We start from the raw sequence: 24,676 nt of genomic DNA, 5'->3' as shown, positions 1-24,676 counted from the left end.
TTTTACATCTGGTTTATTTCACTGAGTGTAATGATTTCAGGGTTCATCTATGCTGTAGCTTGTGTCAGTGCTTCGTTCCTGTTTGTGGTTGAGTAGTATTCCACTGCATGGATGTACTGATTTTGTGTATCATTCATTGCTTGGTGGACATTTGGGTTGTTTCCACCTATTGGCTGTTGTGAACGGTGCTGTTGTGAACATGGGTGTACAAATACTTGTTTGAACATCTCTTTTCAATTCTTTTGGCTATATCCATAGATAAAGAATTGATATTCTGAACACGTCGTCCCATGTGCTGTGACACCTGTGTGCACACTTGTGTTCACACTCCATCCGTTGTGTGTACACCTCCCCCACACCCAAACCATTTGGGGACAAGTTGCACACGTCAGGACCCTCTGCCTCCAGATACTTGAGTATTTCCTAAGAGTGTGATTCTGCATAACTGCAGCAGTTACCCGTCTTGGGAAATGACACACAGATGTGATACTTTAACCTGCCAAAGTATTCCAGTTTTGTCCCTTGACCCCACAATATCCTTGACGGCATATTTTTTCTTCCTAGTAGATCAGGATCCATGTTATGTTTAATTGTCACATCTCTTTTCTCTTTCCGAATGTGGAGCAGCCACTGTGCCTTTATCTTGTGTGACTGTGACGTTGTTGGTGCATTCTGGCTCCCTGTCCCCATGTTGGATTTGTGTGGTATTTCCCCCTGAACAGATTCAGGGTGTGCATTCTTAGATTGCAGCATGGGAGACACGTATCCTCAGGGCATCACTTCTGGACCTCGCCTCTTCTCAGTTGATGTCGTCACTCGGGGGCTGTCCCACCTCTCGGGTGTGGCGACTCCGCCTGTGTGTAATGCGCATCTGTGGGGACACATCAGGCTCTGCAGGACCCTGCTCCTCCAGAGCACCTGAGACTCAGCCGTCGTCAGTGCCTCTCGCCTATACTGGTCCCACTGTGAAAGCTGCAGAGTGATGGCTTTCCAATGCCAGGACCCTCCACCTTCCCCAGCCAGCACGGTTACACTCAAGAGCCCTCTGTTATTCCTGCATATGTTCCTTTATGTGCTGTTTATTTAAATTACATTTATTTATATCTGTTATTGGAATGGAGTCATGCATTCTTATTTTTTGACAGTGCATAATTATTTACTCTTCTTAATTATCTTAATGCTCAAATTGTCCCGGATTTGGTTAGTAGAGCCCCTCAGTGTGTCCTTTGGCTGTGACCCCGTCATGTTCTTGGGGCCTTTCTTCCTTCTGGCAGAACCGTGCGTTCCAGGCTCATTCTGTCCCTGCCCCGGCCCTGCTCTGCCGTTTCTCCCAGGACTGTGGCTCCTTTTCAAGGGTGCTGGTACCAAAGGCCAGATCTGGTGCCAGGGGGACTGTAGCCACTTGAGTCTTCTTTTCCAGACTCTTTGAGCAGGCAGAGCTCGGAATATATAAATATGTGTGTCTGTGATTATGCACATACATGCCATATGCATGTGTACACACAAGCATGCTCGTGAGTGCACACATATACATAGCTATTTATACCTAGTGCACATGTGTATACATGGGTACATTCATATACTTATTCTTGCTTTAGAAATCTCGGGTTTACACTGATACTTTCAGTTCCTGTCCGTTCCCATGGGGTTCTCCTTGCCTCCTGCACCTCCCTTCTCATGCTGAGAGAACCTGGGCTCAAGGACATCACATGTTTCCTAATGTGCTCAATTCATAAAACATCCAAAGTAGTTTCAGAATGGCTTCACTCAAACCACTGCAAAAACAACCTACTAAAAAGATCTGTTTGTAGTCCCCACGATGAAGGTGTGTAGCAGGTGAGGTTATAAAGTCAGTGTTGCCGTCCTCACCAGGGGGTCTGGGAAGGGCAGGAAGGGCCATGTCACCCTCATGTAGTCAAGAGTTAATTATTAAGCACAAAGGAAATGATGAAGTCATAGTCAATGCTAACACAAGGGTTTTTCATATGCTTACAGTTAGGTACTTTTGAGCTCTTCATGGGGTTTAAAAAGCATTAGTGTTCAGGAGAGAGTTGGGTTACCAGGAAACAACAAAGCAATTAAAACGCCTTGATTTTATCATATGGGTTCCTGCCCAAATTAATTGAATTAGCCTCAGTTCTCAGACAGATGCTTAGAGCAAGGCATGGGTTTGGATGGAGTCCCTGCCGGGTGAGCTTATCTCATCCTGCCTGTCTCACAGACACCAGCTCTGGCATCTCGGGGTCGAGGAGACTCCAGAGACCCCTGGCCCAGTGTCTGGCTCAGTAAGGGTCCCTTCCTGTTAAGTCAAGACCCCAGCCTTGCACTTACCCTTCTTGTGGGCCTGTGGCTCGCCTGGTGCACATCTGTCATCTGCTGGACTGTGTCACAGGTCAGGACTCGGTGGCGGGACTGTGTCCCTTCCCATCAGCCTTAGGCAACTACCACCTGAAGAAACCGAGGGCTGAGGGGGGCTTTAGGGGGGCAGGCCTGACACTTCTGAATGATCAGAGTAGTGTCTGTTGGTGCAGGAAGAGCAGGTTTATCCTGGTGGTCTCAGAGGTGGAGCAGAACCCCTGACGGCAGCTGCCTCTGTTGTAGCACAGGGAAGGACTCCAGGGAAGTCACTGCTGGGCCAGGTGGCGAGTTGACCTAGAGGGATAAATTCCCTGTCCCTTGATTGATGTTTTGGGGTTTTGTCAGCTGTAGTTCCTCGGGGTGGGAGGCGGGGCACTCCATTCTTCCTCATTGACCTCCTGGTGCCCACAGCTCCACAGCTCCTGGTGTTACGTGATTTCTGCATCGTGTGCTTTTGCCCACGAGATACCAAGGACTGCCAGAGGAAGGAATGTGCCTTTGGAGCTGGGGGAGTCAGGTTTAATTCCTGGCTACGCCATTAACATTTAAGATTTTGAGCAGAAATAGACCCTAATAGTACCAGTCTCTTCATCTGAGTAATGGGGGTGATATGTACCTCGTAGAATCGTTATCATGGTCAGAGACTAGACCTTACTGCCTGCCTTGTTCCTCATCTGTCTCTCCATTCCTGCCCTGTCAGAGATAAAAGGTAAAAAATGTTGGGTCTCTAGTCTCTGCATATTTTTAAAGCATCTGTCCACTACCGGTTTTCAAACTGGGCAGGAACGGTGAGCACGTTTGGTGAGTGCTTTGCATGTAGTGGGTGCCCAGTGGCAGCCACAGCTCACACTTCCTTTCTCTGGGTGTCTCTTCCTGTTGGCAGCCTGAGGTCAGAAGGAGGACTTAGTATCAAGCACTCACCTTATAAAAATGTCACCCTGTCTGACCGTGTCCTCTGCACTGGGGAGGAACACCACTCAGGAGCAGGGCGAATCATGTCATTGGGGCCTCAGAGGGGGGCTGAAGGGCAGAGTATCTTAAGACCTCTCCCCACGTTGCAAAGCAAGGGCTGTAAGGTGGTGTTTGCATCCTTTGCGGGCTTAGGGGCGGAGGGAACACTCCAGCACCTGAGTGTTCTGCAGGACAGCACCACGTGTGAGTCTGGTGTGGCTACCCAATGGGATCCTCCACTTTCACCAGACCTGTAGTATGTGGGGACTGTCGTGAGAGGCTGTCGGCTGTCCTGTTCTCAGGCTTTCAAGCAGCGTGTGTGTTGAGAGAGCAAACCCCTAAGTGGACATGAGTCCTTGGAGACGCTGCTTCTACAGTTCACAGTTTGGAGAAGACTCTGAGAGGAGCCCTGCCCTGTGGGGATGAGGTCACAGGGAGCACAGGCACCTCCTTGGTGTAAGGCTAGGCCTTCGGCACACACAGGTGCACAGCCTTGTGGAGAGAGAACAGTTTGTTAGGCTCACTGCATGGTTTGGTTTAGGCTTCAGTTTTGCCATATCCATTAACCACCTGTTCTCTTTCTAGATACTTTCTTTAAATTGCCTCCCTTTTCCTTTAAATTTCCTTATAAATCAAACTTTAATTATTGCAAATAAAAAACAGTATCATGGCTTTACATGGAAAATAGCTGTTAAAAATGATTAAAACTAAAGTGGTTCATTTCTCCTTTGGGGAGCCCTGCCCCAGCTCCCTGTGCGTGTTCTGTGAAGACCGCGCTCCGCGGCCAAGCTGCGGGGCCTGCTCTGGCTGTACTTGGTAGTGTCAGGGAGGTGGGCCCACTGGGGATGGGCGAGGCAGGAGGAGTGGGAGCAGTGGTGGCCAGGCCTCAGCCTGTATTGTGGGGGTGGGGGCCTCCCAGCCAGGGGCTCTGTGAGCGCCCTGCGTCACTGTGTCACCTCGGCGTAGGCCCCTTAGAAAGCGAGGGTATGTATGCAGACACTGGGCAAGACTGAGATCCGCCCTCTGTGTTTGTAATAAAAATTGTTTTGGTGCCCAAAGACCAGGCAGTACAAGTGTCAGACTGTGGCAATGTGGACATCCATGAAACGCCAGGTCATGCCCAGTTGGCTACCTGTGGGCCCATAAGAGAGTTCTCTGGGCTGGGAGCAAGTTCTGTGAAGCTACAGGGCTGTGCTTTCTGTGTGGGAGCAGAGTGGTTCTCCCTCTGAGGGCCTCACCCACGCTCACCCCTCACCCCACTTAGAACCCCTTAGAGCAGGTGGAAGAGTCAGCACGTGACCCTTTATTGACAGAGTCTGAGCGTTATCAGCAGTCACCAGTTATCTGTTTTTACATTTTAATGCGAATGTTTACATGGCACCTCCTTGTCCCCACTGTTATTTTCATAGAGGTGACTTCTCAGCCACTCAGCCAGTATTTCACTGCGGCACCTCGCTGACAGTCTCGCTGCACGTTAGAGAACAACAAAGACTGTTGTAAACAAAACAATGACTAACAGCATCTCAGAGCCATGGGTGGGTGTCCCATTCAGGGAGAGCCCTCCTGGCTGATGCAGACTGAGCTACCCCATGTCCTGGTGAGGCTGCAGCAGAGCAGTTGGTGCCTTTCTGAGAAGCGAAGGATGCTCAGGTGTGTGAGAGCACGCGATTTGCCGTTCCTCTATGACTTACGGTTCGCTGGTTAGCTAGTGAACTACAGATCGTAGTGTGGAGACAATCGCCACGTCCAAGGTAGATCAGGTGAGTACATTCTATCTCCAGGCTTCATTTCCCCCCAAAAACGGCAGATTTATTGCAGGTTTACCTTGTAACTAAGATATTTCATCCAAAGTGGCCTCTCCATTTGGCTTTTGTTGGACAACATCAAGAATTGTTTTTGGCTGTGGGACACAGGTGTGCAGAGAGGAGCCAGTGATAAGCTGGTCACCAGTGGCCCTTGGATATCGGAGTCCCACAGCTTGCAGTGAGTGTTTCTGGGTTGTGGTGGTCCTGTGTGAGCAGTGCAAAAATCAAGGAGGACTTGTAGTGAGTGAGGTTTCCTCAAGAGCCCCAAGGATGGGCGACCAAGCAAGTGTGACTGTCACTGAGGCACTGAAGAGACCATAGCAGTGTCTGACTAAGGTTTAGAAACGGCGTGGCCTGTCCTGCCCTCCGCGCCCTGGCTTCGTGTTGTTCCTGGTAGGCACACCACCTCTGGCTCTGTCCTCGAGGCTCTTCACACTGCACTGCTGAACTTCACGTCCGACTGCTCCGTGCTGTCTGGGATGACCGCCTTCAGGGCAGCGTGACAGAAGCGATTCAGAGCTGGCAAGCTTGTTTTCTGTTCAATGTACAGCCTCAGCTTGTCCCTGAAGGTCTCCCCGAGAAAGCTGTAGATGAGGGGGTTCAGGCAGCTGTTGGAGAAAGCTGCGAGGTTGACGATGTGGCTGGTCAAGGGGTAGGCGTGGCGGAAGGACTGTGTGCAGGGTGCAGCCTCTGGCTGTGCCTGCTGCAGGAGGTGGACGCTGATGAAGACGTTCTCTGGCAGCCAGCAGATGAAGAAGACGAGGACCACGGCCAGGATCATCCGCAGGGCCTTCTGCCTCCGCGGGCGCAGGCCCCGGTGCCTATGGGCCTTGACCAGCACACGCACTATGAGGGAGTAGCAGAGACCGATGATGGCAAAGGGGACCACAAACCCCAGGGTGACCTCTAGCCACTGGACCTCCTTGACGTCTGCAAAGCAGAAGCAAAGCTCCTCAGTGTGCTGCAGCTGGGCAGCAGTGAAGGGCACGAGGGTGGCGGAGACGGAGGCCATCCAGATGAGGCCGCAGCTCAGCCTGGCGTGCTGCTTGGTGCGGAACAGGCCGGCGCGCATGGCTCTGGCCAGTGCGATGTAGCGGTCGAAGCTCATCCAGGTCAGGAAGAAGACACTGCTGTACATGTTGATCTGCAGGAAGAGGGACATGAAGGTGCACAGGACGGCGATGTCGTAGTACTGCTTATCCAGGTTGAACACCTCGATCAGGGAGTCCGCCACCAGGATGAGGTCTGCCACCGCCAGGTTGATGAAGTACAGGTCGGGGATCGTCATCTTCTCACGGAAACTGATGTTCACCACCAGAATCAGGATGTTGCCCACAAAACCGATGGGGAAGAGGAAGATGGTGTACAGGCACGAGAGGAAAAGGCCAATCACGTACTGTTGGTGCTCGGAGAGGTCCCCAGTCTGGTTCCCAGGGGTGGTGCTGTGGAACGGGTGGGACAGGTTGGGTTCCAGAGCGGTGCTATTGTGGGCTGCAGGCTGCAGGGTGCCTGGGTAGAGCTCCATGCCAGAGCCGAGGCCTCGGGCAGCTACATTCAGTCTCCACACTGTGCAGTGTTCAGGATTTGCCGAAAGGCTCACAGAAATCTGTTTTAAACAATGAACCCATCTTTACAAAGGAAGGTGGCTCTCTTTGAAGTGAGCCAGGCATTTGTAAAACATGAAAGCACATCATAGGGGTGCGTGTGACAATTTGGATTTGTTAACTCTCCGTCAACATCACCTTATGCATTAACTGGAGGCTGCCAATGCGGTGGTCTTTTCCTGAGAGCGTCCGCTGTGTTCAAAGCGCACCTGTGCTGCTTCTCTCTGGGCACCTGGGAAGGTATGGGAGAGATTGAGTCTCATCGGATGGCCTCGCCTTCCAGCAAAGCCTGATGCCGCCGGCCAGGTCTCTGTAGTGTGTCCCACGAGTACTGGGCGGGGGACAGAACTTTGAGGTTTTATTATCTTGGAGAGGCAGTTGTCATCGAGCGGAAGCAAGAGGCAGATGTGGAAAGTGTCCTGTGTTCCCTGCTCAGGACTACCCTGGCTGCTGAGTCCAAGCTGGGCCGGGACCATGAGTCACCCTCGCAGGCTGGGTGACCTCCCCTAACGGTCAGATCCAGGCTCGTGAAGTCACATGGGCGCTGAGTATGGGAATCTTAGGAAAACTACTCCTTACTAGGAGAGGAAGTAAAACTTACTCCAGCAGCTGTTGGGAAGAGAGATGAGCTAGGAAGGAAAAGCTCAGTGTTTCTGAAAGTGGATCCAGAAAATGTCAATTGTGGAAATTAAAGCAGAATCTTTTCTCTTACAATAAAATAGATAAAAGAAATTTAGCTTTTTTGCTAATGCTGGTACACTAAGTTTGAGTGCTGAAAATAAAACTTTCTTTCATAACGCAGAATGAAAGAGAATAAAGAATAAAATGGTCATTGATTTAGCACATGTTTTTTAAAATCTTATTCAATGTTGTAACAAATTGTTGTAAAGCCTAATATATTTTTGTAATGGTGTTTGTCACCTAGAAACTGGTTAAAGAAAATCTCCTTCAGCGTCTCGTTTATGGCGGGACGGACAGCTGGGTGAGGCTCGGCAGCTCTGCTGGGGGTGGAGGGGTTTCCTGTCGCTTGAGTCGCTGTGTGCCTGGACGCTCTCCGTGGAGTGGAGCAGGGTCCTCAACCGAGGGACCTTGGCAGCATCTGGACACATTGGGGGTGTCACCACCTCATGGGTGGGGGCCAGGGGCGCTGCTGCACACCCTGCATGGCACAGGACAGTCCTTCACGTCCCAGCAGAGCATTATCTGGCCCCATTGCGAATACTGCCGAACCTGGAGTAAACTGACTTGTCCCATGGAAATGGATTTGGGTGGTTTTTATTTTGGGAGTTTCATTTTACCCTTTGAGATCGTTAGGAATTATTTTGAAGTGTTGGAAAACCAGACAAGAGATTTATTGACCTATAGGTTAAAAATACTGTTTCACAGAAAAAAAGAAAAAGATAAATCACTGTCTTTGTGTCTGTCATTATTTTAAACGTATTCAATAACATTTGCTTAGCTGGGGTGGACACATTTGCTTTTATTAGTTATTTTGCATTCTTTAGTCATCTCTAGCAGATAATACTAATTTGAGCAGGTAAATGTCACTGTCCCCAGACTGTCTGTGATAGTAAAGCCTGTGTGTTTAATCTCTTCTTAAACACTTCCCACAATGCTTATATTGCTCTTTACATGTGGGAATTCTAGAAAGTATTAGATTGCAGGTTTAGAGGAGAGTTAAGGGTGAGCAGAACCCTTAACATATGTTTGTTCTTGTACCTAAATTTGTTAAATAAACTCTGGGGAAAAACAGTTTAAAAATGAATCATTCATTTCTTTCCCATGTATATGAGTCTTTTGATCCTTGACAAATGCTGTTATTTTCACAATAGTTTAATGAAAAGATACATGAACCTAGTGTAAGATTTCCTGCTGGCTCAGTATTCTCATTAATATTGACCATAAGTTTATAAATATAAAGGTGAACATTAAATAGTTTGATATCATTTTATTTCCAATTTCTACTGCTTGTTCAACACATCTAGAAAAATAAGAGCACATTTTTGTCAGATCTATTAGATCTGTATCTTTATAAAGGAATATTAATCCATCTATGGCTCTTTGGGTTGTAAGAGGGACTAAGGTACTATAGTGCAAGGCAGAGCCGTGAACATCTTATATTTTGAAGTGAGACATATTCTTGCTTTAACAGAATGTGACAGCACACTGTCTTGGCGTTGTCAGTGTGCGCTATGAAAGGTGCTCCAGGCAGAGCCCCTGCTGTGGTCGCGTGGAGACCACTGGAGCTGCCCGGTGTTTCTCACTGGACAGTGGTCTGTATCTTGAGTTTTGGAAACTGGATAAACACCTCAGAGGGTGAGGTGTTGTTCCACGTCTGTGCCCTATACCGTAGCAGGGCTGCAACCCAGGTGAGACACCCCCGCCCATCTGTCCCAGGGGCCGAGCACTGGGCTTACCTGTGGGCAGACTCTGCATGTCCCTCGGAGCCTCCTTGGCCCTCGCTGTCAGGCTGGAGGTGTTCTTGCAGGTGGGGCACTGTCCTGCAGGTGGAATCCAACCTCCCGAATGATGCTGAGCAAGAGTGAGAAAGAGAAAAGAGACCCCGCCCTGGGGAGCGCTGGTGGGGAAGGTTCCCCCAAGGAAGCTCCTGCCTAGCCTGCAGCCCCCTTGGCACCAGGCTTTATAGGCTTCCCAGGCCCGCTCTGGCCCTGGACTGGCTCTCAGGATTGGCTGGGCTGAGCTTCCTTTTAAGGCTAGCATTAACCACTTTTTTGCTGGCCTTTTTTCTCCCATGCTTTGGTAATGAGCTCAGTCCCACCAGACATTTTTATGGAAGTTTCCACTTTAACTGCTTTTCTTCACCCATTGATACAAACTTTTTTTTTTTTTTAAAGTTCGAGGGGATTATACTGTTTATCCTTTAGATAATAACCTATCATTGTTTGTTGAAACAAGCAATATTCTTGCCTATTTTAGCAACTGACTTTAAAACCAAACACTAAATTTTGTAAGTTAACACAGTAGCATGTGAATAATATGTAGAGAATTTAACTTACAAATTTCACAAAGACATTTGCAGAGAGAAATTTAAAGCCAAGAAATAGCAGGCATTTTTGACAAGTAAAATAGGAACCTAAGTACAGGTTGAGCCATCCCTAATCCTGAAATCCGAAATATTCAAAATTCGAAATTTTTTGAGCACCGTGATGCCACAAATGGAAAATTCCACACCTGACCTCATATGACAGATCGCAGTCAAAATGCAGTCCAAATTTTGTTTCATGCATGAAATTATATAAAATTGCCTTCAGGCTGTGTGTGTGAGGTATATGTGAAACATACATGAATCTTGTGTTCAGACTTGGACCCTATCCCCAAGATACCTCATTATGTATTTGAAAATATTTCCAAATCCGAAAAAATCTGAAATCCAAAACACTCTGGCCCCAACATTTTGGATAAGGGATGCTCCACTTGCAGTTTTTCTCTAGATGTCAGCTGTGTCTCAGTGCAGTGGCTGTCCCAATCCACCTGTCTCGCAGGTGTTGGTAATTAGCTGAAGAGGTGCCGATTTGTTGACCTTGTGTGGCCAGAGGATAAACTCCCTACGTTCCCGGTATCTGAGCAGCCGTGTTTGGGCTGCCCTCTCGTAGTGCCCCACCTGCTGGCAGTTAGAATTCTGCTGCAGCTCTGGAGAACAGCACAACCCCAGGGAGGGCTGGGAAGGGCCCAATGCCTGCTGGTTGGGTCCACTGTGAGGACTTCAAGCACCGTGGGTCCTGGCTGCTCAGGCCAGCCATGGCGTCTTCACAGAAATTAAATTACAGTTGATCGCATTTATACTTTCTTCTTGGTGTCTTTTTACCTTTTTAATTTTGTGAAGCTGTGAGATTGAACTCTCAGTGATCTTTTGAACACTGCATCTGAATAACACAGATTGTCGCAGCCTGAGGAGCAGCGTGGAAGCCGCACGTGCTCTTCCCGCAGGAGAACTGGCCGCAGGCTGGAGGGAGCGGCGATGTCTACGAGGCCTGGCCGCACACGGCCCCTTTCTATTCTGCTATGAGTTTGTTGTATGTGAGCCTCAGGCCTTTTGTGTGATGACGATTTAAAATCTCTTTCAAATACATATTTTAGAAAATATACACACTTTTAAACAGTGCTGTATTAAATTTTTTATGGAAAAATACTAACATTCAGGGTTCCTTCTGGGTGTAGAAGTTCTATGACTTTAATGTGTTAGTTTTTTTTATTTGAATGATAAAGAGCTGATTTGTACTTAGACATTTTTTGACCAGTTGTGAAGTCAAGGTGACTTCAACATTAAAAATGCCTGAGACACCATTTTGAAAGATGTGAGTCATGAGAAAGTACAACTTCCTCTTGGGTTAAATAAATAAATAAAATAAAAATCTAAACCTTGAAATAGCCAAGGCATGTCACTTAAAAATAGCTGCTCCTTACTCGAGAAAACCCACAGCTCATGGTTTTGCTGCTTGTCGCAGGAGTTGAGGAAGTGCTTCAGACTGTCTCGGGGTTCCTGAACATGCCACTTGCACACCTTTGCAGCCGAGGTGAATTTGCTTTGGGGTGGTCAAGCAGCTGATGCTCTTTGATTTTCTACTTAAGGTGTAGAATCAGATAGCTGAATTGGGGCTGGAAGGTCTTAGAACTTTCTTAAAACACTCAATGGTTAAGTTACTTGTCAACCATCATGCAACTAGTTAGTGTAAGGGACAGCACCCAGACTGCAGGAAGTTCAGGCCATGAGACCTCGTTAATGCTTTCGTGGGTAAGGGGATGAGGAGTCTGTGGAATTTTTGTCAAGCATAAAGACCTTTTGTTGATTTTAAAACCTGACATTTAACAAGTGTTCCTGTGTGCTGAGCCCTGTGCCTGGTGCTGTGTGCACATTGTCTCGGGGGACCCTCCTTCAGAGCCTCTGGGGCAGGGGCTGTCATTCCCCCTGCGTCATTGATGCGAAACTGACCAGGGAGGGAGGCCTCAGAGCTGGCCGCGTGAATCCAGGACTGGCCGGCTCTGGAGCCTCGGGCTTGGCTCTCACACCAAAGGCATCCCATGTTAACAGTCATCTTCAAATGTACTTGTGTCATGGTCAAATGTGTTGTCTTTATGAATGTTTTAAAAAGTGAAAATATTTTCCTGTCTATCCCCAGAGTAGGGTAAATGGAGGGAACTTCAAAAGGAATCCAGCCTGATCATTCCTCGTTGAGTTACATTTGCAAATGCATGCAAATACTGGATAATGCGTAGAGCACAAAAAATGCTGATAAAACATGGCAGTTTGTTCTTGGCTTCAGAAGCCTGCCCAAGTGAAATGCCACAGAGGAGCTGCCCCCACCACCACAGCTGAGAAGCCCCAGGGCTGGGGTGCCTTCCTGGCGTCCTCTCCTTCCACCATCTTGTCTTGTCCTCGTCCTCAACCCCAGTTCCCTTCTGTGATGTGGAATAGTCCCAGCACCTCCCCGAGGAATGGGCGTCGTCAGAGTCTTGTCGGTCTCGTCCTTGGGTCCTCTGTCCCTGCTCTCAGCAGTGGAGCCCCAGGTGAGATGCAGGTCATGACCCAACGCACCCAGCCTTTGGCAGCCCCAGCCTGGTTCTCTTTCCCACTGCCACGTCTGGTTGCCACCACGTGGTACTGGGCCATTGAGTTACCCTTTGTGGGCCTGTGACGTGGGGATGCAGGGGATTGTTGTGTTTACAAATCTAGATGGTTCTGTAAAATACCAAATTACCCCTGACCGTCTGCATTCCTAGGGTGGGGCTTTCTCTTCGTACCCCCTTGCTGCTGCTGCTTTTCATAGGCAGTGGCCCTGGGCAGGGGTGGAGCCGTTTGCCTGTGATGCACCGCAGTTATCTTGGCTCCTCTGTCCCTGGGTACTCACTAAGAAGACAGCATATTGTCAGAAGTGTTCATAGGATTACTTGCGGGATCTGGTTTACAGTGGAGACACCCGGCTTTGTGAGTGAGAAGTTTTAGAGTTAACAGTGTGTTGGAAAACACGACATGAGGCTTGGAGAAATACGCTGTGTGTTTCACATGCAACGTTTTATCATTTTCCCTGATGATCCCTAGTCAGGGGCAGCAGAGAGCTCCTTCCCACACCTGTAGGGCACTGCTGGTGTCACCCCCTCTGTGTCATGCTTCACAGAGTGTTTTCAGATATTTGATCCTCACAACAGTCTGGAGCATTCAGCAAGGCACGTGCCAGTAACCCCCTTTTATAAAGAAAGACCAGGTCTCAGAGAGGCCGAGTGAGGCTGTGTGCAAGCAGGAGTACCATCCTTGGCCTGGTGAGGAAATGGTGCACACCCACCGTGACTTCCTCTCTCCTGATTCCTTCAGAATCACCCAGGATATTGGCTCACGCCAAGGGCGGAACCTTTGTTTCTGGGTGTGTGTCTGCTGGGCCTGGAACCGTGCAGTGAGGGGTAGGTGCCTCCCTCCCTGTGGGCCCAGACCTCAGACCCAGCTGTCACCCGAACTGGTGGAGGTGGGTGCGTCTTGGTGCAGGCAACTTGGCCCTGTTTGTTGTAGGAGGAGGTGAGATCCCGGGCGCAGCTGTGAGTGTGCACACCACACACCACAGCATGCCGAGCACAGGTGCCACCTCCATCATCTGAGGCTCTTTCCTAGAGAGTCGATCCCAGCAGTCATACCTTCTAGCCTTTTCCATCATGAAAGGCTAGAGTACTCAGAGACCATCACAGCTGCTCAGCCTTCAGTACAACATCTGCCCCCCTGCATTAAGAGCAGGTCAGCCACTCACCTCTAAGGGAGCAGTGCTGGTGGTCATGGTGGTGTTGACTTTGGGACAGCTGGGCTCTTCTCGGTGGCAGGGAGCTTTCTGGATATTTCCTCCAGTTCTTTGGGAGTGATGTGCCAGTGGCAGCCAGGACCTGGTGCGTGTAGCTCACATGAGGTGGGCACACTGGTGCTCATGGGCTCTCCCAGAAGGAGAGGCTGAGGACCTGGGTCCTTGCTCTAGCCCTATCTTCTGCGACCCCCAGACGACAGTCCTCAGGGAGCCCTGGGAGAGATTCAGGCCACAGTGGCTTCTCCTCACCCCCAGTTCTGATTTTATCTATTTAAAGTTAAGATTTCATGGATTCTTTATCTGGATAAAAGTATCCTCTTGCTGCTAGAACCACATTCCTAGAAGTTTTCTTTCTTTTCTGTTGGCTCTAGATTTTTCTCTTGGCTTTATATGCAGAAAGCTGCTTGTTCTCAGTTTATGTCCAGAGGGTTGCAAGAAATGGGGTGAGTGGCAGGCACTGGACACAGAGAACCAGGGTCACCAGGCGACCGCTCGGGCCCACAGGGCCTCGGCAGGGCCCAGGGTCCTTCCACCCTCTAGCACTCGGCTCCCCATCCCCTGCTCTAGCCAGAGCAGGACTTTTTTTAATGTTTCACGTGTTGGGCCCCTTTATAAGTGTTTGTTTAAAGAAAGGATCCTACTGTGAGAAAGAAAGCGTTTGAGAACTACCAATATACATTTTTGTGGTTGGGTTTCTAAAGTTATTCATTTAGCTGAGCTACTTAGAAGTAGTGTAATTGGATTCTCCAGGCTCATCTGGAATCTCTTTCCCGAGGGTTAGAACCGGCCTTTTCACGGAGCCCTGAGCACACGTGAACTTCCAGTCACCTCATCTGGTTCTAAAACTAACAAGCTTTGGCATCTATTGTGGTGTGTTTATAAATCAGTTTAGATGCTTCCACTTCTGGCCATGAGTGCATAATGTAAGTGAACTTGCACTCCTGTCACAAGCCATTAAAACTGGATAAATTATAGGAAACAACTGTTTTCAGGCCTCAGGACAACAGGCGGGGCAGACTTGACCTCTGAGATGAGGGAAGCCGAGGGGATGAGGCCCTGTGCTCACCCGGCTTCCTGCTGAGGTGCCTGTCATCCACGGCACAGCTTTGGGGTTCCAACCTGGCCAGGCTGAGGGGACAGAGTCTAGATTTCTGGGAGGTTGGGGGAGCTGGAATTGTCAGGATACAGTCCTGGGAGATGAGGCGCCACGTAGGGAAAGAGCCCCAGAAATCTGGAGAGCAGTTGCTGGGATCTTCGGCTGCATCTGTGAATGCATAGTGTGAAAACTCATAGGCCAGTCTGGGAACAGCTGATGGCAACTACAAGCTGAATGACTCCCAGAGTTTATATCAGGCTCCAGCCAGAGCATGGAGACATCTTTGAACAGGTGTGACAATTGGTGGAGACCCCAGAAAGGGCACACTCTAGTGTTCAGGTGAAACTAGCCCTGGAGGTTGGGCCGCTCTAGACCCTCATTAACAAAGCTACAAGGCAGCTCTCGAAGGAATCATGCCCATCCACAAGTAAACTGCCTGCCAGAGTACACTGCAGTTTTCTTTAAAGAAAGTAAGGAAAACTGACGGTGTCCAGTGTCTAATCAAAGTGACTGTGTCGTGTGAGGAAGACACCGTAGCTTCTCAGCTGGTGCTGTTTATCCTTGCCTGGTCGTTCCGGGGAAGGGACACTTTCCCTTCCATCCTCTCCCAGCTTAGTTTGTTGTGTGTCTTCCCTGATGAACTCCCCCGGGGCTGTGAGCAGACCTCACTCCTGCACATGGGCCATGTTGAGGGTTTGTGAATATAAATGAGTAAATGAGGAGGGAGAAATAGATGGGTGGGAGGTTGAGAAAGCATTTAAAAATTTTAATAGTATATTACAGAAGTTACTTAACTGTATAAGAGCCAAGCCCTTTTTCTCCTGAAGAAATAAAGCAAATATATAAACATTGAAAAGATAAACTCACAAAAGACATGCTTTTATTCCTTAGTTTGCAGACTAACATTAAAATAGTCGTTGAAGTTGAAGCTATCAAAGGTGCAGATTTCATAAAGCCGGAGAGACACCTTTCCCTTGCATGTCTCTTTATTCAACCAAGAAAATATTGATATAAATTCAGCAAGCGATGAATGTAAATTTTTGAATTAGGCAAATTACTGTATCTTAGATTTTTATATTTCATATGTTACTAGCCTTTCTCTAAACAATGTCAGATAGAATAGACAGGGCTTTTAAAACATAGCACTTTTTACTGACCTGCCTAGAAGTGTCGTCTGTCTGCCAGGTCACAGTGGAGCAAAAACTGCCTTGGGATGTCATCACTGGATTTATACCAGTTATTTTAGTGCTTTTAAGCTTGTGGTTAATAGTCTCAGAGTTCTGGTTTTAATGATGAATTTTTAAAAGACAAAGCTTCTTTGTTCTTAACAAGATTTATGTTGCCCACACTCTCTGGCAGAGTTGAAGGCTGACCAGCTACAGCTGTTCAGGACCAGATTATAAAACCGGTGGTCCCCGACTTATGATGGCTTGACTTATGATTTTCAGTGTTACAACAATATGTGTTTGATAGAAACTATTTCACATACCTCTACATCATTGCTTTTCACTTTCAGTACAGTACTCAAATTACATGAGCTATTCAACACTTTATTATAAAATAGGCTTTGTGTTAGGTCATTTTGCCTAACACAATAGGCTAATGTGAGTGAGCACATTTAAGGTAGGCCAGGCTGAGCAGGGATGTTTGTGGGTTAGGTGTATTAGATGCATTTCAACTACGGTGCTTTCAACTTATGATGGGTGTAGCAGGACGTAGCCCCATCGAAAGTCGAAGAGCATTTGTGTGGCCGTAAGTTTATTTGAATGTCTTTATTTTCAAGATCGCTTTTTTTTGTCATTTGGTTGGGGTAAGGGTAGAGAAAGACGCCAACTGGTAGACAGACTGATCATGGAATTCCCTGATGACAACTGAGAGCCTTTTTGGCCAGATCACATCTGTGTTTGTGGGCAGCTTTCCCTTCCCCTGAGCTGCATCCTTGGCTTGCAGGTTTCCTTTAGGTGTGATTGTTGGTTTGGGCCAAGTTCCCAGACTGCTTTCGCATACATTGAGTTGAATGCCAGAAAGCTGATTTTTAATTAGCACCTTCCAAACAGTCATATCCTCTCCCTTGGATCTTTCCAAGTAGATTGGAGTTTCAGCAAAGGAGTAATGCTTCCTAAATATCAGAAGATTCTCCCACTTGGCTGTCGGACTTGTGTCCAGCAGGCAGGGCCTCGGACTCAACTCCCTGTTCTTTTCAAGGAGACGCTGCTATCTGCCTTCCTCCTCTGTACCTTCGGATGACACGTGGAACAGGGTAGCCGGAGAGTTCACACAGCTCTCCCCACACAGGGCCAGTTCTGCAACTGGGTTGTAGAATGGGTTCATGGGTTGCTCAGCCCTCAGGGAGCCACAGTCCCTCTGTGACGTCAGCCTGGCCCTCTGGAGGAAGGTGATGTTGCAGGAGAGTCGGCCAGCAGTGTCAGGGGCCCCACCAGCTCAGCAGAGGCCACTTCCTGGGGAGGAGCCACCAGGCCAGTCCGACAGTGAGCAGGGCAGAGGACCAGCTGAGGACAAGGGCCCAGGCCAAACCTTGCAGTTTTATACTTGGGCCAAGTGGGCAGCAGGTCCGCCTGGCACACCATGGTTCTGGGCAGCCCCCCAGATGTGCCCAGCAGGGCCATCCCTGCTAGAGCACTGCAGAAGGCACAGCCCAGAATGTCAGCTAAGCCACCTCGGGGCTCTGGGTTGCCTTAGTCCCGTGAGCAGACAGAACGAGGTGCCAGGGCACCTGCACATACGGAGCACTGAGTGGCAGACGTTGGTGAGGGAAGAGAGGACCCACAGCACAGGTGGGCTGTGGGCATCTCGCCATAGTGTCACCAGGATGTGGGTGACCATGAGGCCTGAGAGGTGTGCATCCAGGGCCCCAGCCTGGTGCAGCCCCATCAGAAGGCAGTCAGGTTGAAGAGTCCAGTCACTAGGCTTGTGGGGACAGAGCAGAGCCACACAGATGTGTGCACACCTGGAGACATGCTCTGTGAAGCTGTGACGCCCTCAGCAGCCCTTCAGCCCGTCTATGGGAGAAGCACATGCCGTAACACACAAGGGGCTCGCTCATCAAGGGAGTCAGTGCTTGCTGAGGGGACAGTGTTTTCCCAAGAGGGCCCCTAACTTTCAGCCTCTGCTGGGGACAGGGAGCCTGAGCCAATAAGTTAGGGGTGGGACCTGGGGACCCTGAGGTTAGGGTGCAGGCTCCTCTCTGGGCCACACCATCTGTGTCACCGGAAGCACGTTCAGAAGGAGGATGTCTGGGCCTAGTCCCGGGAATTGCTGTTTTCACAGCCTTCCTCCCCAGAGGTCCTGAGGCTCAGCCTGGGCCCACTCGAGGGCAGGTGCTGGGGTCGGGGTGAGGATCCCAGCACCCTCTCTCCTCCCCTCGCTGCTCTAAGCTAAAGCGTGTTCTTTGGTGTAGGCACGTCTGGATGCACTCTGTTGAGAGCCGTGGGCCCCACTGTGATAGCCTCTGGGCAGCAGTGTTTCTCTCGCCAAAGAGGAGTTTGGTGAATGATTTTCAGGGAGTGGGGTTCTGGGAGTTTCGACTGAGTCCATCCAGTGCTTCCTGCTTTTCTGGGTGAGGCCTCTGCCCCCATGGGAGGAGTTGCCTGGAGTCTGCACTGCTTGGGAGCAGGGGGGACTATGTATTTGCAGTCTGCCTTTGGGGCCCAGAGAGATTCTGAGAAAGTTTAACCCATTCCATCCTCTCTTAGGGAACTCTCACTGCTCTTCAGGCTCTTGGCGCTAGCTCCCTGGGCTTGTCACACCCCTGCCCTTTCAGCCGGAATCCCTCTATCACAGCGGAGCTGTAAATTCCCAGATAGGGCTTTGGACAGCAATGCTGAGGGACTCTGAGCTCTGTGAGTCCACCTTCTGTCACTGAAATAATTTTGTTTCCATACAAATGTCCCCTCCCTCCCTTCACATTTTACCTAAATAGTAGATGAGGCTGGGAGATAGTATTGCTATTTATTGAAAGGACACTGAAGGCAATAAAACTGGAAACATAACTTTAATGGATGCTTGAAGGTGGGCCTGGCTCCACAGCCAGCTTCATTTTACCTGTGGGGCAGCCACAGCGCCAGGAGGGCTGCTGGTCTGGACAGGGCTCAGGCCCCTGCTGTTCCTTGCTGATGGGCCAGGCCAGCAGCTGCACACAGCGTGACCTCAGGCTGCAGACGTGAAGCTCAGTGCGAAAGCCAACGAACAGCCAGTTTTCTCCTGACATAGCAACTACAGTAGTGTGCTTTGTGTCTCCAGACCTTGCTGTTGGTTTGGAAACGTGTTTGTTATATACACAGGCTGTTGTGTAGTACCTGGAATCTTTGTGTACATGGGTTTGTTACTCACTTTTTCCACTCAATATATCATAGATACCTTTCTGTGCCTGTGTAAATATGCGTGTTTCATTTGTCCGACAGCCACATGATATTCTGTAGACTAAATGGCACATAGCAAAGTCTCTGATCAAACTCTTAACAGTAATCAATAGTCCCCTCCTCTGGGACAATGTAAGGACTATTAGGCTAGGTGCAGTGGCTCACGCCTGTAGTCCCAGCATTTTGGGAGGCTGAGGCAGGAAGCTTGCTTAAGGCCAGGAGTCTGAGGCTGCAGTGAGCCATGATCGTGCCACTGCGCCCCAGCCTGGGCGACAGAGCGAGACCTCATCTCTTAAAAAAAATAGACATACAAATGTATGAACTTACAGATTTTAACCTCAGGAGATGTTCCCCCGAAATTATATAATAGTGTTCTGCATTGTAATTCGGTCTAATTTTTCAACACCGATAATGCATGAGTGTTTCGTATAATCAGTATTTAGGGGTGCCTATGTGCAGCCTACTCTTGCTTTTCATTTCCTCTTGCAATTCAGATCTTCCACCTAGAATAATTTTCCTTCTACCTTAGGTGCATTTTTCGAATTTTCTTCAGTGAAAATCCTGTAGTGTTTGCTAGTGCTGAAAACTCTTTGCGTGTCTAAAACTTTGATAGTTTTCTGGGGTTAGGATTGTACAACGGCTTTGTTCATCCCACTTGGGGTTCACTGGGCTTCTTAAATCTGTGGTTTAGTTATTTTCGTCAGTTATGGAAAATCCTTAGCTTCAAGTTTTCAAATACCACGTCTGTCTCCCCCTGCCCCTTCCTTCTAGGGACCCTGATCAAATGTTGGGTAGTTTCACTGAGTAGTTTCTTCAGACCTGTCTTGCAGGTCACCTTTTTTATGTTTAGCTGTGACCAACCTGCTCCTAAAACCATCCTTTAGTTTTTAAATTCAATTTTTGTGTTTCTTATTTCTAGAGATTCTATTTCAGTCTGACACTTTTGTAGGTTCCCATTCCTTGAAGATACCTTCAAACTTATCTTTTAATTTCTTTAAACATAGAACAGTTTTATAATATAATTCCTGGAGTCCGGTTTTGTTGTATCTCTGGTTATCTTTGAACAGGATATTGGGCATTGTACTAGGAAACTTATGTTTAGAAATAATTTGTAAATGAGAGTGATTTACTCCAAAGAATACTTGCTTTGCTCCTATGAGGCCCCTGGGCTCCCCAGTGCCTGAGCAAGAGGCCCATGCAGTCCCGAGGCCAACCTGGCGGTGCCCCTGCAAGATGCTCACTCCTGCGGCCCCTCTGTGGCCGTGGCACTGGCGCAGGCCCTGTGCTGTCAGCACAGGTGTGGCCACTCTGCCAAGTGCCCTCTCCACAGCGCCATCCCTTCTGTTCTGCCTGGTGGTACCTTATTATCTTAGCATCTTTTGATTATTTTACTTTTAGAGGTCTGTCCACCCCCCCCACCCCCAGGGTTTTTTTTAAAAATCTCTTTTTTTTACTGATTTTTCAGTATTGCATGAGTTGATCTGGGTAATGAAGCCCACCATTCCAGAAACGGGAGGTCCAGGGACAGGGCTCTGCCTGGGTCGGTGGGCTCAGGTGGTGAGTGTGTGGCAGGTAACCCGAGGTCCACAGCCTGCCCCTCACCACTGAGGAGCCCGTTCAGCAGGCCCCTGACTGCACCTTTTCCAGTCTTATTGGCCTCCTTGTTTTTAATTTTTATTTATTTATTTGTTAATTTTGAGACAGGGTCTCGCTCTTCCGCCCAGGCAGGAGTGCAGTAGCATCATCTTAGCTAACCACAGCCTCCAACTCCCGGGCTCAAGTGATCCTCCTGCCTCAGCCTCCCAAGTAGCTGGCACTACAGGCATGTGCCATCACACTCTGTTTAAAAATTTTTTGTAGAGATGGGGGTCTCACTCTTGCCCAGGCTGGTCTTGAACTCCTGGCCTCCCAAAGTGCTGGGATTACAGGCATGAGCCACTGTGCCCAGGCTCACCTCATTTTTAGATTGGGAATGAGCACAGTGCCTCCTCAAAGGAACTCCTGGGCCACGGGAGGGCCACAAGGAAGTGCTGCACCAGTGTTGGCTCCTTGCAGTTATCTCGGTGCCTGCTGTATTGGCGCCCAGGGAACTGCACCTTTTATGGGCCTGCTGTTCACCCCACAGGCCTGAGCGAGGACTTGGCTCCGTATCGTCTCCAGGCATGTTTCTGGCCTTTTTGGTTTGAAGAGATATAACACTGAATTGGGCGGTTTGCTGTCCACCGGAGGCTTAAGGTGACGAATGATCCCCAGGACTCCGAGCGCATGGAAATTAAGAATAGTGATGGGACTGAGAGGAAGTGATGTGCAATGTTTGTTTAATAAAGGCAAATTGGAAAGAAGATCTTTTCAACATCGACCGCAGGCCAGAAAACAGCATTAGGCTGTCAGATGTCTGATCTCCGTAGCCGGTCAGCATCTGGGGCATGTGGTGTGGACGGCATGTGTCAGTCGTGTGGGTGGCGGTGTTTGGGGACATCTGCCATCCTTCCTCTGGTGCTGCCCGGCTGCGGCAGTCTGCTCTGCTGGGTGGTGTGGTTGTAGCTGGGCCCCAGGTCACCCAACGGGGGGGAGGAAGGCACGTGTGGTACCTTGAGAGGCCCTGAGAGCATACCCTGGACTCTCCACCTGGTAGAGGAGGCTATTCACTGCTTTGTGCCTTTTTCTGAGCTTTTCTCCAGAAAAAGAGTGGACCTTAGTCAGGAGGAAAGAAGCTTTAGCTTTTAGCCACCTTCTCATCTTCCCTGTGCCGTGTGTGGTCTGGGCGAGAGGCTGGGGCCCCAGGTCCCTACCGGAGTGTGCTTGGGTGGTTGCTCAGTTTCCCCACCTGTGTGGCAGATACCAGACAACTACTTCCTGGCTGGGGGGCACTGAGGGAGAGGAGGGGACCCTGTGCACAGGTGGGCACAGGGCAGAGGCGGCCTCCTGCCTGCACGCGAAGCCTGGGGCTGCCCAAGCTGATGGGGTTGCATGAAGGCTTTTGTTGTGATCCTGTCACCCCAGGCTCCTTGAGGAAAGGGCAGGTTCACAGACCCAGGTGCCATGGGGACAAAGACAGGCTCACCTGACACGGGGACCTAGGAAAGAGGGGTCCTCACAGTCGATGTCAGCAGCTCTCCCGAGTTCCTGGTCTTGGCAGGGCCAGTCTGGTGAAGAGTAGGTGGCTTATTCATCTTTGCCCCTCCCAGTCTGGGAGCACTAATCCACCACCCCTGTGCACCTATGGAGCTGTGTTGCCCTGGTATCCGCAGCTGGACCCTCTGTGGCCCTGGGTGACATCACAGTCGGGAGAGCCCAAGCCCTCCTTATGAGCCTAAGATTGCACACCTGCTGGGTTTGGTCTGCTGCCTAGTCTTCCTCACCACTCTCGTTTTACCTGAAAAGATAAGATGACAAAACTCGAAGACGCTTTCCCTGGAGTGGTCACAATTCCCCTCCTGCCCTGGCCCCCTCACATCCTGAGCTGCTTTCTCACCTTGACAAGCTCTCACCTCCCCCACGCCCCCCACATCACTCCCAGAGACAGTGTGCAAGAGACAGTAGGACATCGCAGGGGTGGGACTGACCTGCCTCTCCGAGTTAAGACTGTGGCTCACAGTTGCTGTGTCTTGAGTGCCTGCCATGTGTTAGGCACCTTCGGAAGTGCTTTATGTTTAACTCACTTGAGCTGCACAGTTCACAGTTTTCCAGACGGGCAGGTACAGCTGTAACCCCAAGGGCTGGGGGTACTGAGATGCAGAGAGATGAGGTAGTTTGGCCTGGTCACCAGCTGGTCAGTGATGTCATCAAGATCTGAACCTTGATGGTTTGGCAGAAAACCTGTACTTTTTTGATGGTCATTTGTAAGAATTTATGTATGATAAGGGGTACCCTTTGGTGTACACCGAGTAGGAATCTAATCATGTGACCACCACCACATACAGCGTAAGGAACGGTTCCTTGGTGGCCAGCTCCTCCCCCACCACTGGTGGCCACTTGCTCCTGTGATGTTGACTTTCCAGACTGTCGTGTGGTGGGATCTGCACACACAGGGCCTTTGATACAGCTTTTTTACGTATTGTGATGCATTTGAGATCCACTCGTGATGTTGCCTGTTCCAAATGGTCATTAGTTTTTATTGCTAAGCAGCATTAGACTGTGTAAATGTACCAAAGATTGTTTATTCATTCACCGTTTGAGTGACATTTAGGTTCTTTCTGGGTTTTGGCTGTTGTAAAGCTGTTTACAATATTTGCATATGGTTTTTTACAAGAGCATGAATTTTCTTTTTTCAAGAGCGACTCCCTGAGAGTGGCTGCTGCTCTCAGGGTGAGAGTGTGCCTAACTCTGCACGAGCTGCCATTGTCCCAGCCAGAACCTGTTCTTCACCTCTAGCAGAAGCGAAGGTTCTTACTGAGACCCGGAATTCCCTGGGAAGAGGGATCAACCCCCTTGGTTTGTTTTGGTGGCCAGTTCAGGCCAAGAACCAGGGGCTTCTGGGACTCTCCCCAGAGCCGAGCAGAGGGCTGCCAAGGTCAGGTTGTGGGGCCCTTTGGGAGCTCCCCCAAGGCCAGAGCCTTGAGAATTTTGTGTTCTTTACGGCAGCATTTGGCTGTCGCTCCTTAAATAGTCCCTCAGAACCGTCCTAGGAAGCGTGGGCCCCAGCTTCCTCAGAGCCGCATCCCCAGAGCTAGTGCAGGAGACCCGGCAGCCCCCGCCTCAGCAATGAGGGTTAGTGTTTCCTGAAGGCCCAGGAGGAAGTCAGCCTGGTGCTCCTCCCTTCAGAGGCCCTGGCCACCTGGAGGGGCATCCAGCTGGCGGTCCCTGCCCTCTGCCGGTGTCTGGAGGGGCTGCCTTTGTGCTGCCTTCTGTTACGCATCTATGTTTTATGGGGTTGAGAGTTTACATCCGTTGGGAGTTCTGCAAATTCCAGTCAGCACGTCGGCTTGTTGAATGTTTTCCATGCTGCTTCCATTTTTAACGGGTAAGTAATCATCATGGTGCTGTGACAATAGTTAAGTAAACCCCATCCCTAATGTGGACATTTCAGTTGTTTCTGAACTTTTGCTTTTATAAACACTTTCCAATCCTGTGCTTGTTTTATGGATTATCCCAAATGGCTCACAGGTTGTTTTTCTGTGCAAAAGCAGCATAAACCTTTGAGGTCATGGTTCTCTTACATGATTTGGCAGTGTCCCTGCAGGCAGGTGGCACAGCAGAGAGGCAGTGCTCAGCATGGCCCAGGCACGGGACCACCTGGAGATCTGCTAGCTCACTGTCACCTGGCACTGCCACGGCCCTTGGGTCTGTTGGTCTCAGATTTCAATTGTTTGGGAGTTGTAATTTTAGACTTGATCATGTAAAAGTGTCGCTCAGAACATAGCTTTGGCTCAGAGTATCAAGGCCTGTGAAGATGTGTCCTGTTAATCAAATGGTGGAGGATGGGCAGGAGTGGCGTTACCAGACACGGGGCAGGACACTGGAGAAGCAGAGCGTCTCGCACTGCCTTTGTAACGGAGCTGCCCTGGAGGGCCAGGCTCCGTGAGTGTGTCCATCCTGGTCTCCTCTGGGAGCCGAGCAGCCTGGTGAGTCACTGTGCCTGCTCTGCGCACACGCTGGTGGGGTCCTGCCTGGCCAGCTTGTCATGGAGGTACAGCCACTTGGAGGGCCTCAGGACTGACAACAGGGTGGTGTCGGGGAGCCA

The 24,676-nt window shown here is 49.6% G+C and overlaps 2 protein-coding genes across 3 annotated transcripts in view; one reads left to right on the top strand and one right to left on the bottom strand.

Annotated features, from left to right (window-relative positions):
• C2H7orf50 (chromosome 2 C7orf50 homolog) overlaps positions 1–24,676 on the top strand; it is a 120,100-nt gene that overhangs the window by 40,844 nt on the left and 54,580 nt on the right. The gene's annotated exons all lie outside the window — the stretch shown is intronic.
• Positions 5,494–6,793, bottom strand: GPER1 (G protein-coupled estrogen receptor 1). The gene has a single exon (XM_045542943.1). The coding sequence runs from the start codon at positions 6,637–6,639 to the stop codon at positions 5,545–5,547; it is 1,095 nt and encodes a 364-aa protein (XP_045398899.1). The 5' UTR covers positions 6,640–6,793; the 3' UTR covers positions 5,494–5,544.

Source organism: Lemur catta, chromosome 2 (assembly GCF_020740605.2).
Source record: "Lemur catta isolate mLemCat1 chromosome 2, mLemCat1.pri, whole genome shotgun sequence".
Lineage (NCBI taxonomy): Eukaryota > Metazoa > Chordata > Mammalia > Primates > Lemuridae > Lemur > Lemur catta.
This window is presented reverse-complemented; position numbering and strand designations above follow the sequence as displayed.

Excerpts from the sequence above, each read along its gene's own strand:
- GPER1 (XM_045542943.1), bottom strand. The coding sequence starts at position 6,639 with ATGGAGCTCTACCCAGGCACCCTGCAGCCTGCAGCCCACAATAGCACC.